General features: G+C 51.1%; 1 protein-coding gene across 2 annotated transcripts in view; it reads right to left on the bottom strand.

Annotated features, from left to right (window-relative positions):
- Nucleotides 1-15282, bottom strand: part of PHYHIPL (phytanoyl-CoA 2-hydroxylase interacting protein like) — a 57139-nt gene that overhangs the window by 27040 nt on the left and 14817 nt on the right. Inside the window, exon 1 of one of the 2 annotated variants that reach the window (XM_033066549.2) lies at nt 3481-3745. The exons of the other annotated variant lie outside the window; for it this stretch is intronic. Within the exon in view, the coding sequence (XP_032922440.1) occupies nt 3481-3586 (106 nt within the window). The 5' untranslated portion in view covers nt 3587-3745. Of the gene's footprint in view, nt 1-3480; nt 3746-15282 lie in introns of those variants that run through there. 2 annotated transcript variants of the gene reach the window in all.

The raw sequence follows: 15282 nt of genomic DNA, 5'->3' as shown, positions 1-15282 counted from the left end.
CTTGCCTGACTCCCTCATCTATGTGCCCCAAGTTCCAGCATCCTCTTTGAAGGTTTGCTTCTCTGCTCTTCTCCTTTCTGTATTTTGACAGGTGTCGTTTCGAGAGGTGCCTTCTGCTTTCTCTCTGTCTGTGCCAACGAAGGGCAGGGTGGGGGGATGACGGCATCACCGTTCTCGGCTGGCGGGACCCACAGCCACACTGCATCATCTGTAGGGGGAGCACGGCACAGCTGCAGAGGAGCTTCGGGCAATCCAGCTGTTAACATCCAAGAATGTTCTACGAAGTCTGTGAAAAGCTTATTTTTTCCCAGGACTTATGGTTTTCTGAAAACAGCTATATTTCCACAGCATTGGTGTGCTCATGACACAAAAGACATCCATTCATCTACTCAAGGTTTAATCCCCAGGTAAGGCTAATACAAATTTTATTAAAAGGTCACCAGAACGTTCAGCACTGATTAAACATTCGTTCCTGGCCTAAGCTTACAGAAGTATGGCTACAATGTTCAAATATGGCAAAGAAAAATAACAAATGCTACACTTCTTCCTATACATGGAGTGAGTTCAAGAGATTTCTGAGGAACTATGCCTTAAACTGCTCATCTGACTGAGTTGTGCTATTAGACCCATATATAAGAATAAGAGCAAATAATGCAGGATGCCTTTGAAAGCAACAGCTCATAACTGGCTTTATAATGTTACATTCACTTTGAACCAAATTTTATCAGGAGTTTTTATCTAAAAATTTTTTTCAAAGTGCATGCATTTATTATCTCTTATTTACCATTTGTAAGTTTTTAAATTGCTTTGGTTCATTAAGAGAGATGACAATGCCTGCAAAAACAACACTGAAAGAAACACAGAAAAAAAATCAAAAAATAGATGAACTGTCATAATATTATTAATTGCTTACTCCAATTTCTAGATTTGTGGCTCCTGTATATACCTTCATAGAAAGTATAACCCAGTTTGCTGAATACAAAACCTCTCAATATTAATCCCCTCATCTTAGAAAACAAGAAAAATATTTTGCTATCTACATAAATTTTCCATTACTGCTTATGTTTTTACTGCAGCAGTGCTTGCAATTCCAACTAAGTGTATTGCAGAATTTGTCATAGTTAGATGTATAATGTTATTATTTCACTGGCTGTCTTTACAGTTACTACAGCTTAAAGACCAAGGGCATTTTTAGAATATGAAAATCTAGTATATTTATAACTTATTATGTGTAATACATTGCTATTTATCACAAGACTTTGTAGAACATCAGTGATGCCAATCACCTTTAGAATATCACCCTTTTCAACAAAGATTCCCTGAAATAAATTGCAAGTATTTATAATACAAATGTACCCATGTACACACTCAGAGATCCAAATGTATGCCATGTACATTTGTATGCTTATCTCAAAGATACATGCCTTAACCTTTGCTTCCTGGCTTTCTGTTTCCATCAAAACAAGCTTTTTGATGCATAAGTGCCACCTGTAGGAAATACCAGAGTGTGCTGAAGAGCAGCCCTGTGCCAACTGAGGCGCTGAGCTGTCTCTCTGCCATCCCCAATATAGGCACCTGCTTTGGAAATTCAGCCACGTATTGAGGAAGAAACGGCCCTGGATGATGGCAGCTTGCTTGGTGAAGGTTAGTTTGAAAAGCCACATTGACAGGAAAGTTGTTGTTTTCCAGTGAAGTCTAATCAGAAGGGAACTGAAATGAAAAATACTACATTTTTCCATTTGCTTGTCAGTATGGCATTAATCCATAGGAATCAAGCAGTCCTTCACTGTTGTATCTTGATCCAAATAGAGTCTGTCATGATTAACACGGACTACTTCACTACAATTACTTAGGGTACACAGATATGAAAGATTGTGTAATTTATCTATTTTAATCATACCTACTATTAATTATATATGGAATATATGTCAAGAAGTGGTTTAACAAAAAAAACAAACAACAACAACAACCAGTGTAATCTCCACTACTATAAACATAGTTCAGTTTCCTGTGGCAGTGAGTAAAGCATGAATGGATGAAAGTACATGTATCTCAATCCCAACATTAAAAGAAAAAAAATCAAAGAATTTCTAATGTTGCTATAAAAAATAATACTGATAAAGAACTGAGACTGATGAAAATAATAACTGAGAATTTTCAGTGTCTTACCATTTAAAAAAAGATATTACAAGAAAAATAAAGAGCTTACAAAAATTTTATATTTTTAAATGTTACAGTCTGCCTAGGTCAAAAAAAGTGAAGTATTTAATCCCAATTCGTAAAAAATAACCGAGAAAACTGGTCTGACTCCCTCTATAGCCATCAGCTTTAACAGTTATGCGCCAAAAATACACTCACGACAAGGAAATAGTTTCGTTAATTCAACTGTACCAATCACTGACACAGTATTCCCATTCCTTGCTACATTTACTAGGTAACATGAATTCCACACCCAAAGCACATTTTGGATCCAAACATGAACAGTTATTTTTAATAATTCGATGTGAAATGACAAGATAGAAATTAGCTGGTATATGGGAACAAATTATATGCCACTCTACGAAAAAATATTGGTTCATTGTTTGACAGCCAGCGAGTCTGTTTAGTTTTGTCAGTCACAGTTGTGTACAAACGACATGTCTCTTCTCCCCTAGTCAGCCGCCAGCGTCGCTTCGAGCACGTACACTTGTTTTGGCTGTCCCTCGTCACCACCTGACATTTATGTGCTTGCTTCAACACAGCCAACCTTTAACACCCGCACCTGCTACTCTGAAACCAAACTTCACCTGCGTGCCGGGGAGCAGCCGGGCGGACGGACTGCCAGCCGCCGTCCCCGGGGCACTGCGGTCCCCGCGGCGGTGCGGGAGCTGTCCGCGGTGCTGAACCGCCGCCCGTTCCGTCCCCCCCGCGCCCCATCTTGCGAGCCCCGGGCTCGGCCCGCTCGCCGCCTCACGGCTCTCACGAGGGACCGGCAACAAGTCTGGCCGCTTGCCCACGCCAGCCGGCACATCCGCCCGTCTATCTGAAGCACGGGGATTGCCCTGTAATACAAAGGACTTTGGAGACCGTGGGCAACAAGACCCCACCAGGGCCACTACCCCATCCCTAGCTCCGGACTCTCCGCAGCTCGGCTCTGGCTCTCGTGGCTGCCTCTCCCAGAACAAGCCCCAGCGTCCATTCCTGGCAGGGGCAGGGTTGTGCATCAGGCTTGCCCGGGGTAATCGCACCGCAACGCCAGGCACGCTTTAGGGAGCGGCGGTTTTCCCTCCCTTCCCTCCAGCAAGGTGCAACCTTCTCTTCTTTTGTTCTCAATGGCAGGAGGGTGGCGGCAGCGGCGGGAGGGGTGGGGAACACTTGCACCTACAAATTCATGGGGGATAACAAAGGACCATACGACGCGCGGATTAATTTGCATTAGCATTCATGAGGGCAGCAGCATTTTACGTCTGCAGGGATTAGCCGCGCCGAGCCCGGGCTTACCGTCCCTATCGCAGAGCTGAATCGCCTCCAGGCTGAGGTTCTTGATCACCTCCTCGCAGGGGCTCGTGGGGCTGCCCATGGTGTGCGCCAGGCGCGGAGCCTCCATCGCGCCCCTCACCGCTGCCTGCAGTGGCTTGGCCGGGGGCTGGGGCTGGCCGGCTCCGGTGCAGAGCCGCGCGGCAGCGCTTCCCGGCGCCGCCCGGCTCGGCTGCGAGCGCTCGGCGGAGGAGGCGGGCGAGGAGCGGATTTGTCACCGCAGCGAGCCAGGGAGGGGGCAGCGGCGAGGCGGGCGCCCGGCGCGCCCCGGGATCCGCGTTTAAAGGGGCCGCGGCCGCCGTTCGGAGCCGTCCCTTCCCCCTCCGCTTCTTATGTAACTGCGGCCGCACCTCCACGGGAAGCTCCTGGGGAGTCCAACCTGTCCGAGGCAGGCTCTGCCAGCGGCCGGTCCGGGTTCCAGCCGGTCTGCCTCGAGCACAGCTGCCCACCGCGGCGTGGCTTGTTTGGAGGTTACTCCATAACGCTACAGAGCCGACCAAGGCAGAACCGACCCCAAGTCACCGTTAGCGACTGCCCCTTCCCTAAGCGCACAGCCCACCATGACCGCTGGGTGCAATCACACCCGACTGCAAGGGCTCTGCCGTCCACTCTGATCCTGCGATTATGAAAGAATTTGCAGAAAGAAATATTAGCCGGTTTTAGATTGATAAATCTAGAAAAGCTGTCAGAAAGTTATTGATTGCAAGAGAGGGTGTGGGAATGAGCCATTTGTGGCTATCTGTCCTGCACACTTCCCACCTGCCCTTTTTTGTGGGAAGGAGAAATAATCCACATGGTAGCATTGCTATTCCTATCAAGCTTTTTTGAAAAGTACTTATTTATGAGTTCCCAGCTTCAGGAACAAGAACGGGGCCAGGAAAGGAGAAAATTTAAAGAGTAATAGGATAATAAATTAAACTTGTGTAGCATCGTGCCATCACCAGGTGTGACAGCTCAGCTCCCTCCCCACCACAGGCCTGCAGGCTGGACAATGGTGCAGCCCCTAGGCCTTAGGGGCTGCAGGAGTGCACTGCTTTCCCCAGATCTCAGTCTGACTTTGGGATCAAGCTCACCGTGCTGGAATGGGATCACCAGTTTCCAGACAAAGTGGTTTAAGTCCATTTCCTACCACACATTACAACAAGCATTCCTGGCACCACTCTGCTGCTTCACCAAATCAAAATTGACACCATTTAGCCATTGATCATGAGACATCAACAGTGGTTGCATTGAGAAACAGTTCATTGCATGTAGGTTCCCACCAAGACTGAGGCTGTGATATTTCTTGGTCAGCATTGCACGACTGCAAGTTCAGAGAGTCCCTAAAGCTCCCATTTACCCCAAGACCAGCCAGTGACTTCCCAGTCCTCACTGATCTGGCACAGTAGCAAACCCCATGCACAGCTGGATGTCTGTCATTCCACTAACACTGGACTTTGGGATCCTTCCATTCTATACAATGGTTTCCAGGGACACTAATCTCTGAAAATCCAGGGGAGAAGGAGCAATGCTGAGCACCCTTCTGGGCCTCTGTACTCTTTACACACACACACCTCACACACTCCTTCTTGTTCATATTTTTTTTCTGCTCTTTATTTCTCTGGTGTTTTTAATCATGATGGAAAATGTGTGCAGAGGGGTCGGGCAGAGGAGAAATTGAATGAGTGGGAAGGGAACCTAAAGGAAGAGAAAATGAAAAGGAAGTAACAGGACGAGAGAGTGTGAGTCAGTGGGGAGGTGGGAAGGGAGAGGAATATATGAATGAATGCACAGACAGAATGAGGACAAATATAGAATCAGAAAGGGAAGAAATTAAAGTGGGTGAGACTGCATTCATCAGGTTTTAATTTTGTCTCTGACAAGCATTAATTCCCTGGACTGGAGCAAAACCTTTCTCCTTGATATTGCAACTGTTCTTAGCACACAGGCATCTCCTATGTAAGGCTGGAAAATTTCCTTCTCTGAAGATGGTGTATTTAGTCTCTCTTATGTTCCACATTCATTCCCTTCCAGAATGTGGCAGGCACTTCAGCAGCTCACACCATCTTATTACTTCTTTGCTATAACATTATATAAAGTCTATTTGAAACAGACACTGTTCTTGAATACTGAGAGAATTCCCAATTTATTCTCTCTGCCTCTATTTTATACACCTTTCTCTCCTCTACTTCTTATTCTATGCAACTGAAATCAGGTTTTTAAGAACGGATGGATTCTGCATAGCTCTTTGGAAGCAGACAGCTTTCGGGGTGTGTTCCATTCCTCAAAGGCCTCTCATTTCTCAGCTACCTTGTAGCAATAACCCCTGTCTAAGATATATCTCTTTCTTTCCCTACACCATTACAATTTTTTTTTTTTAAGAAAAGACTGATTAACTCTCTAAATACCAGCTGACTTCAGTGTAAGTGTAGAGCAGAGAAACCTTTTCCATAGCTCCGCTTTTCTAAAGCTAGACCTGCCTGAGACAGTATTTTGCAGAGTCACACTTCAGACTACATGCTTCCTTCTGCCTATCACTACTCCCATCACCTGGGCAAGGGATCAACATTTTTTTAAAGCTCAAATTACTCCCAGATGTGATTCCATGCAATCACTTGGCAATGAATTTAGTCCTAGGTGTTTCAGTCTCAGGGCACACAATGCTCTCATGGCGTTTTTCTCACCTGAGAGGACTATACTCTGCTTGTCTTAACAAGGAATATCATTGTCTGAGGCACAAGTTATGTTTGTGATAAAGAATGACAGAGTCTCAGCATATAATCAGAAAGTTTATTCTGTGACAGATTATCCCTGACAGTGTTTAGCAAAAAATGTCACATATCACAAATATGGGTCAACATTATGTAATGGAAAGTCTGCCAATGGCAGCACAACATTAGAGACAGCAGAGGGTCATGTGTTTAGAACTGCAAAAGCTTGCAAAAAATTTATTACAACAGCAACCTCTCAGACTTTCAACATTTAGATAAACAGAATCTTACCAATTTCTGTATCTCAACAACGTCTCTGTTATTACAGTAACCTCACACAAGGAGAGAAAAGTAGCATTTTCTGTGTGATGCACACACAAGGAAACGTGAGCTGTGACACACAGCTCTTGCCTGGTGAGATTCAATAACCTCAGGTCTCCTCCCTCAGCCTGGCATTCACAGTCCCCCAGGTAGGTCAGCAAGATCTTGCTGCAGAGCTACCACTCTACAGCAGAAAGGCAGAGAGGCTGCCAGCAAGCTGGAGAGGTGAGCTGCTTCTTTCCTAAAAGGCACAACCTCATTCATGCCATAAAGCAAAGGGAAAAGGGATTCCTGCGTATTCCTTTCCTCCCCACAAACAACACCCTTCCCTCACAATTACAAAGTTCAACCCTGCCTGTGTTGCACCCTGTTTTGGGAAAACTGCTGTGCATTAGCAGCAGAACACAGCACAGAGCTGTGCAACCCCATTCTCACTATTGGAAAACTCTTTTGTATTTCATTGTAGCAGGTTTTTATCTGCAAAAGATTATAAAAGGAAAAAGAATATAAAGAAATCCCCTTTCTCAGACCTCAGCAAGACTCTTCCTTCCCACTTGGGAATAAAAAATGACTTGTGTTATTGCCCAGTGAACTGTGCAAGCAGAAGGCAAATAGACTGCAGACATGGTTCTCAGGAAAAAGGAAACAGGAAGGAATTAAAGACAGCATTTTCAGATTTTTTCCCTCCTATTAATATGTCACTTTTGAGGAGAAAAGCAAAATATTAAAGGACAGCTAAAAAGAAGGATGAAAATCAGTATTGAGGGTCAGTCCTCAAAGGTGCACCAACTAAACTTTGCAACTAATCCCTGAAGTTTCAGGGAAATAAATTCTTTGCAATTTTGCAGTCATTCTCTCTTTTTAATGGACATGCCAACTATTTCAAGCGTGCAAAGGCCCACACTTGAAAAAGATTGTTTACAAAATATTATTGAAATGCCACAGAATTGAAGTTAAATCCACAGACTGGTGACAGATAGACAAAAAACCCACCCCAAACATAAGACCCTAAGTGGAAGGCATGACTCCGTGGAGTTAATGTGCCATGCAATGCTGCAGCCTTTGCTGAGACAGACATTGATGTATGACAATTCAGGTACTAGGTACAGTATCTAACCAGGAACCTCTTTATTTTCCTCAGATAATGAAGCAAGAGCTTCCTCAAGTGCTCAGACAATGAAGATGATGGCAGAGGTCCCCCTTTTATAATTTAGAAAGTCCAAGGCAGTGCAGCTCTAGAGTGAGTGTCTCTCCCTCTTTCTGCAAAGGTAACACCCATGGCCAGGCACCCTGACACCAAGTCCATCAGTGAGGCTCCAGCTCTCCTGGAAATGTTACTGCCTGCAGTTTTCTGCTTTGGTGGTGTTTGAGATGCTGGCAAGCTCCACAGCTCCTGGGAACTCTCCAGTGAGGAGCATGCAGTAGCTCATACATCTCAAAACATCTCTCCTTCCCTGCTCAGAGGGCTTCATTTCAGCAATTGCGTTCAGTTTATGCATTCAGGCTTCTTTTGCAAGGCCACAAAGCATACTTTAAAACATCAAAGATACAATTCTGAGGCAATCTTGTGACTTCTGGTGCCAGGGAACCTACTCATGAATCTGGAAAAATGGCTTCAGTGTAGGCAAAACTAGTCTACAACTCAGATAAAAAGACAATCATCAAGTGAAAAAGACGACCAAGACAACCATATAACATAAAAATTCACTGAAGCACAAGAGGCACAAACGGGGTTGCCAGAGTTTGGCTCTGCCGAGTCTCCCAATACAGGAATTAGAGGGTGTCAACTGCAGGTAATAGCAACAGCTTCAGAGCAAACAAAAGGAGGTTGTACTTCCTCCAATGGATGTTACAGTTGTAAGATTAAAGAACAGTGCAAGTGCTAGAAATTTTTGTTCATTCAAGGGAAGGCTGGAAAAGTTCATACAAAAGAAATCGTTTAGAGTTACTAAAACCACAAGTGACCGAGGTGAGAGTGACTGAGCCCTAAGCTAAAAACCAATAGTCCAGGAAAGAGTTACTGCAGACTGTTTCATGTGCTTGTCATGCGTTCCATCTTCTGTCAATACCCATTTTCAGCCACTGCTAAAGGAGCTGTACTATCCTGGGTAAGTCCTTTGTCTGATCCAGGACAATCACAGAAATGCCCTGCTAGCCACCCCTCATTCCTTGCTACCCACCACTGCCACACCATCCTCGTTCATAAGGAAAACTTCAGAGTATGGAGCCCTCTGATGGTACTGGCTGGGTGTGCAAATCTCAACCTAATCTAAGCAACATAATTAAAAGGGAATATTCCTTTCAGACCAAGAAACATAACAGGAAAATGATGATTTTATTAATGTTATTGAAGTGCTGCTTTCTAAATTTCAGTTTTCTGATCAACTTTACACAGTCTAAATAAGTTTCTAAGAAAGAAAAATTCTTTCATATGAAAAAATAGTATTTGTAATTAAAAAAATTTATTTGTTCCCCAATGGGCACAAAGTACTGTTTAATGCTTAGTGTTATCACTTATTAACTTCATTTTAAGTTTAGCTTCCCTTTATGAGATCCAGAATAACCTCAGAGAACAATCTGAACCTCTCTCCTTTGTGCTGTTAATCAGTCTTCCAACTTTTGTAACCACTTTCACATATAATTAGTGCCTTATCCTGCAGATATTGGACCATATTTTGACCTTTAAAGGATACTTTTGTCTGCTTATCCTTGACAATGCTGACTGCTATTCAGATTTAGTTTCTGTCTACAGTTCAGTGGCCAGCTTTGATACCTTTAAGTGAATTTTAGCCCCAGCTGACTTGTTTCAGTAATTTCCTTAAGATATTATGTGGCACGGCATCAAATGCCTGTGTTAAGTCTTGATGTTATTCTGTCCTCTGCTAATCTTCTGGCTTCATCATAAAAGATGTGGAAGGATAAATATTCTAATTGGCCTGGCCTGGTGCACTGCAGTACACCTGTGCCCTGTCAGGGTCTCGTTACACTATTCACCTCCATATAAATGTTTCCCCCTTCAGCTTCACTATTTATAGTTTTTGTTTCAATTTGGAGCCATGCCCAAAAGACAATAGTTTCCATAGTTACTCTTAATTCAGTTTTTAAAGTCTTCTGGCATGATGACACTTTATTAGTCTCCTGATACTTCCTCAATTCTCTGTGGGGTTTTTTAACAACTAGCTGTTCCATCAGTCCTTTAAATATCTGAAGGGACACCTCAGATGTATTTATTCAAGTGATGACATTTCATTATGTATTTCTTAGTTACATTTTCCCAGCAGTTCATAATTACATCAATGATTTCTTAAGCAAGTCATTATTTAAACTCCTTCCCAATAAACTTCATGGCAAAAGTCCAATTAGTCTTAGGGAGAATAAGAACTGGTCTCAAAATTTATCTCCTTATTACAAATTAATTACAATTAATATTTTCTTGGTCAAGTAATTTTGTGTTATTGTGCCTTCAAGACTTATTACAGTAGTTTCACGAATACAAGCCGCACGGATTATAAGCCGCACCCCCGGTGCCTCGACAATGTTGCTGTCTTTGTCAATAGATAAGCCGCACCCCGAATATTAGCCGCACTTTCGTTCGTCGCGAGAATCCGTGCGCAGCTTTCACAAATTGGCCAATTAGTAACAGGATCGCGGCATAGCGGGCTTTACTGGCTCGGGGCGGGGCCAGGAAGGCTCGGCCCGCTCATGGTTGCCGACGGGGCCGGGTGGCCCAGCTCAGCGCCACGGCTCGGCGGGGCTGGCCGGCTGGTGCTGCTGCCGCCGCCGCCGGGCTCGCTGGCCCCCCTCTCCCGTCAGCACCGCCCCGCTGCCGCTTTCGCTCGCCCCGCTGCCGCTTTCGCTCGCCCTGCGCCGCGCCTCGCGAGCGCCGCGCCCGCCCCGCGGCGCTTTCGCTCGCGGCGGCGGCGCTGCGCTCGCTCGCGGCGGCGGCGCTTCGCTCGCTCGCGGCGGCGGCGCTTCGCTCGCTCGCGGCGGCGGCGTTTCGCTCGCGAGCGGCGGCGGCGCTTCCGCGAGCGGCGGCGGCGCTTCGCTCGCGAGCGGCGGCGGCGCTGCGCTCGGTCGCCGCGGCGGCGCTTCGCTCGCGGCGGCGCTTCGCTCGCGGCGGCGGCGCTGCGCTCGGTCGCCGCGGCGGCGCTTCGCTCGCGAGCGGCGGCGGCGCTTCGCTCGCGAGCGGCGGCGGCGCTTCGCTCGCGAGCGGCGGCGGCGCTTCGCTCGCGAGCGGCGGCGGCGCTGCGCTCGGTCGCCGCGGCGGCGCTGCGCTCGGTCGCCGCGGCGGCGCTTCGCTCGCGGCGGCGCTTCCGCGAGCGGCGGCGGCGCTGCGCTCGGTCGCCGCGGCGGCGCTTCGCTCGCGAGCGGCGGCGGCGCTTCGCTCGCGAGCGGCGGCGGCGCTTCGCTCGCGAGCGGCGGCGGCGCTGCGCTCGGTCGCCGCGGCGGCGCTTCGCTCGCCGCGGCGCTTCCGCGAGCGGCGGCGGCGCTTCGCTCGCGAGCGGCGGCGGCGCTGCGCTCGGTCGCCGCGGCGGCGCTGCGCTCGGTCGCCGCGGCGGCGCTGCGCTCGCTCGCCGCGGCGGCGCTTCGCTCGCTCGCGGCGGCGGCGCTTCGCTCGCTCGCGGCGGCGGCGTTTCGCTCGCGAGCGGCGGCGGCGCTTCCGCGAGCGGCGGCGGCGCTTCGCTCGCGAGCGGCGGCGGCGCTGCGCTCGGTCGCCGCGGCGGCGCTTCGCTCGCGGCGGCGCTTCGCTCGCGGCGGCGGCGCTGCGCTCGGTCGCCGCGGCGGCGCTTCGCTCGCGAGCGGCGGCGGCGCTTCGCTCGCGAGCGGCGGCGGCGCTTCGCTCGCGAGCGGCGGCGGCGCTGCGCTCGGTCGCCGCGGCGGCGCTGCGCTCGGTCGCCGCGGCGGCGCTGCGCTCGCTCGCGGCGGCGGCGCTTCGCTCGCTCGCGGCGGCGGCGCTTCGCTCGCTCGCGGCGGCGGCGTTTCGCTCGCGAGCGGCGGCGGCGCTTCCGCGAGCGGCGGCGGCGCTTCGCTCGCGAGCGGCGGCGGCGCTGCGCTCGGTCGCCGCGGCGGCGCTTCGCTCGCGGCGGCGCTTCGCTCGCGGCGGCGGCGCTGCGCTCGGTCGCCGCGGCGGCGCTTCGCTCGCGAGCGGCGGCGGCGCTTCGCTCGCGAGCGGCGGCGGCGCTTCGCTCGCGAGCGGCGGCGGCGCTGCGCTCGGTCGCCGCGGCGGCGCTGCGCTCGGTCGCCGCGGCGGCGCTGCGCTCGCTCGCGGCGGCGGCGCTTCGCTCGCTCGCGGCGGCGGCGCTTCGCTCGCTCGCGGCGGCGGCGTTTCGCTCGCGAGCGGCGGCGGCGCTTCCGCGAGCGGCGGCGGCGCTTCGCTCGCGAGCGGCGGCGGCGCTGCGCTCGGTCGCCGCGGCGGCGCTTCGCTCGCGGCGGCGCTTCGCTCGCGGCGGCGGCGCTGCGCTCGGTCGCCGCGGCGGCGCTTCGCTCGCGAGCGGCGGCGGCGCTTCGCTCGCGAGCGGCGGCGGCGCTTCGCTCGCGAGCGGCGGCGGCGCTGCGCTCGGTCGCCGCGGCGGCGCTGCGCTCGGTCGCCGCGGCGGCGCTTCGCTCGCGGCGGCGCTTCCGCGAGCGGCGGCGGCGCTGCGCTCGGTCGCCGCGGCGGCGCTTCGCTCGCGAGCGGCGGCGGCGCTTCGCTCGCGAGCGGCGGCGGCGCTTCGCTCGCGAGCGGCGGCGGCGCTGCGCTCGGTCGCCGCGGCGGCGCTTCGCTCGCCGCGGCGCTTCCGCGAGCGGCGGCGGCGCTTCGCTCGCGAGCGGCGGCGGCGCTGCGCTCGGTCGCCGCGGCGGCGCTGCGCTCGGTCGCCGCGGCGGCGCTGCGCTCGCTCGCCGCGGCGGCGCTTCGCTCGCTCGCCGCGGCGGCGCTTCGCTCGCCGCGGCGCTTCCGCGAGCGGCGGCGGCGCTTCGCTCGCGAGCGGCGGCGGCGCTGCGCTCGGTCGCCGCGGCGGCGCTGCGCTCGCGAGCGGCGGCGCTTCGCGAGCGGCGCTTTCCGCTCGCCCCGCCGGCAGGGCTGCCGACGCCGCCACCAGGCTCGCCGGCCGCCCCCTCCCGTCTGCACCGCCGCCGCGTTTCCTCGCCCTGGCCGGCACTGCAGGCCCCCGCACCGCCGGGCTCCCCCACGCTGCTGGCCCCGATTATGCTGGGCTTCCCCCGCTGCCAGGCAGCCCCACCCGCCGGCCTTCCTGCTTCTGCCATGCTCCCCTGCACTGCTAGCCCCAGTTCTCCCGGGCTCCCCCGCCATGCTGGCTCAGGCTCTGCCGCCCTCCCTGCCCCGCCCTGCTGGCTCAGGCTCTGCCGCCCGCCCCCACACTGCTGGCCCCGCCTCTGCCAGGCTTTCCCACCTCTGCCGGGGCCGGCCGGGCTCCAGCTTGGCTTGGGGCTGCCGCGGGCTCTCACTTCCGTGTTGGCAGCTTTTAGAATTTTGTTAATAGATTAGCCGCCCCGGAATATTAGCCGCACTTCCGGGTTTCCACCAAAATTTTGGTCAAATTGGTGCGGCTTGTATTCGTGAAATTACTGTACACAGTTTTTTCGTATTATTTTTAACCTCTTGGCAGCTGTTTCAGTGTATCCTCATGCTGTCCCCCTTTCTCTCCTGTATGCTAAACTTGGAATATAAAACCCTTTTTTGGTGACCCTTCAGTTTTCTGTTTCTAGCAAAGTTCATATTTTAATTTCACTTGTTTAAGTAGCCTACAGTGACCCATTCTCTCTTTGGTGTTTCCCATTTTCATTGGAAAAAGACACGTTTCTGTTGGCTTTTCATTGCAGTATCCCCTCACATTCCCTGTACTGCTCTTCCCCTTTCCACAAAGCCTTTTCTGAAACTCTCTTAACTGATCCTGCAAATGAGATTTTCCTCATAATACTACACCCTTTCACTGGATAACCAAAACTTTTCAGCCAAGAAGAATGTACAGTTCATTAATAAAGTTAATGAAGAAAGTCTAAGTGATTAGTTCCTCAGTGTCATCTACTGATCTCATGTTCTTATAACTGCAGAGCTTTAAGCATTTTGCACAAGCACAGACAGGATCTAGGCCGATGTCACTGCTTTTGTACCATCACGATCTGCTGTGACTGAGGTGATGTAGCAACACAGAAAAGACAGCATTACGTCATCCCCCACTGCTACCATGAACACAGTCAATTAACTGCTAAGGAAACACCAGGAAGATTGTGTTAAATCAGTGAGAGTAGGAACACCAAGACACTCCTTAGCTCAGAGACTGGATGAGTAGTGAGACTAATGTTAAATTTCTCTCATTTGACTCAGTCACTTACTACAAGCTCTGTTTTTCAGATCTGTGATTATATTTATGTTTTTGCATTGACCCAGACTGGATGCCAGGTGCCCACCAAAGCTGCTTTGTCATGCCTTCCTCAGCTGGACAGGGGAGAAAAAATACACAGAAAAATTTGTGGGTTGATATAAGGGCAGGGAGACATCACTCAGCAGTGACTGTCATGGGCAAAATGGAATTGACTTAGAGAAGTCAATTGAATTTACTACCAACCAAAATCAGAGTAAGACAAGGAGAAGTAAAACGAATCTCAAAAACACCTTCCCCCACCCCACCCTCCTTTTTGGGCTGTACCTCCTCCCCAACCAATGGTGCAGGGAGATCAGGAATGGGGGTTATGGGCAGTTCATCCCAGATTGTTTCTGCTGTTGCTCAGGGAGAAGAGTCCCTCCCTTGCTCCAGCATGGGGTCCCTGTCACAGGAGACTGTCCTCAACAGACTTCTCCAGCATGAGTCCTTCCCACGGGCTGCAGTTCTCCATGAACTGCTCCAGAGTGGGTCCTTTCCCACATGGTACAGCCCTCAGGAACAGCCTGCTTCAGCATGGGTCCTCCATGGGGACACAATCCCTACCAACAAACCTGCTCCAGCGTGGGCTCCTCTCTCCACAGGTCTGCAAGTCCCTCCCAGGAACCTGCTCCAGCATGGGCTTGCCACAGATTCACAGTGGTCTTTAGGGCATCCCACTGCTCCGGCACAGATCTCCTTCATTGGCTGCAGGCAGGTCTCTGCTCCCTTCTGGATTTTCATGGGCTGATGGGGGACAATCTGCCTTGCCATGGTCTGCACCACGGGCTGCAGGGGAATCCACTCTGGTACCTGGAGCACCTCCTGCCCCTCCTTCTGCACTGACCTTGGTGTCTGCAGAGTGTTTCTTTCACATATTCTCAGTCCTCCCTTCCCTGGCTGCAACTACTTCTGCACAATACCTTTTTTTTTTTCCCTTCTTAAATATGTTATCACAGACACATTACTGCAATTTCTGATTGGCTTGGCCTTGGCCAGTGGTGGGTCTGTCTTGGAGTCAGCTGACTTTAGCTCTGTTGGACATGGGAGAAGCTTCCAGCAGCTGCTCCCTTAAGCCACCCCTTTAGCCATCCCTGTACCATCTCTGCTACCAAAACCTTGCTACACAGATCCAATGCAATATGTGACCCACAATTAAAATGTCACAGAATTTCACAGGAAACATTTCCACATTACAAACAGCAATGAAGAGCTGTGTTTTCCATGGGTTTGCTCTGGTAGGAATGCATGTCCACTTAGCATCCATATACATGCAGATTAGATAGAGTAAAGAAATAAACAATAAAATGAGCATTTGTCTGTAGCACTTTTTCTTTAACAACATCCCCAAGCATTTTAATTAAAGCATGTTCTGCTCTGAGTTATGTCCTACC

Source organism: Catharus ustulatus, chromosome 8 (assembly GCF_009819885.2).
Source record: "Catharus ustulatus isolate bCatUst1 chromosome 8, bCatUst1.pri.v2, whole genome shotgun sequence".
Taxonomy (NCBI): Eukaryota; Metazoa; Chordata; class Aves; order Passeriformes; family Turdidae; genus Catharus; species Catharus ustulatus.
The sequence above is the reverse complement of the archived record's forward strand: the minus strand, read 5'-3'. Positions and strand labels throughout refer to the sequence as shown.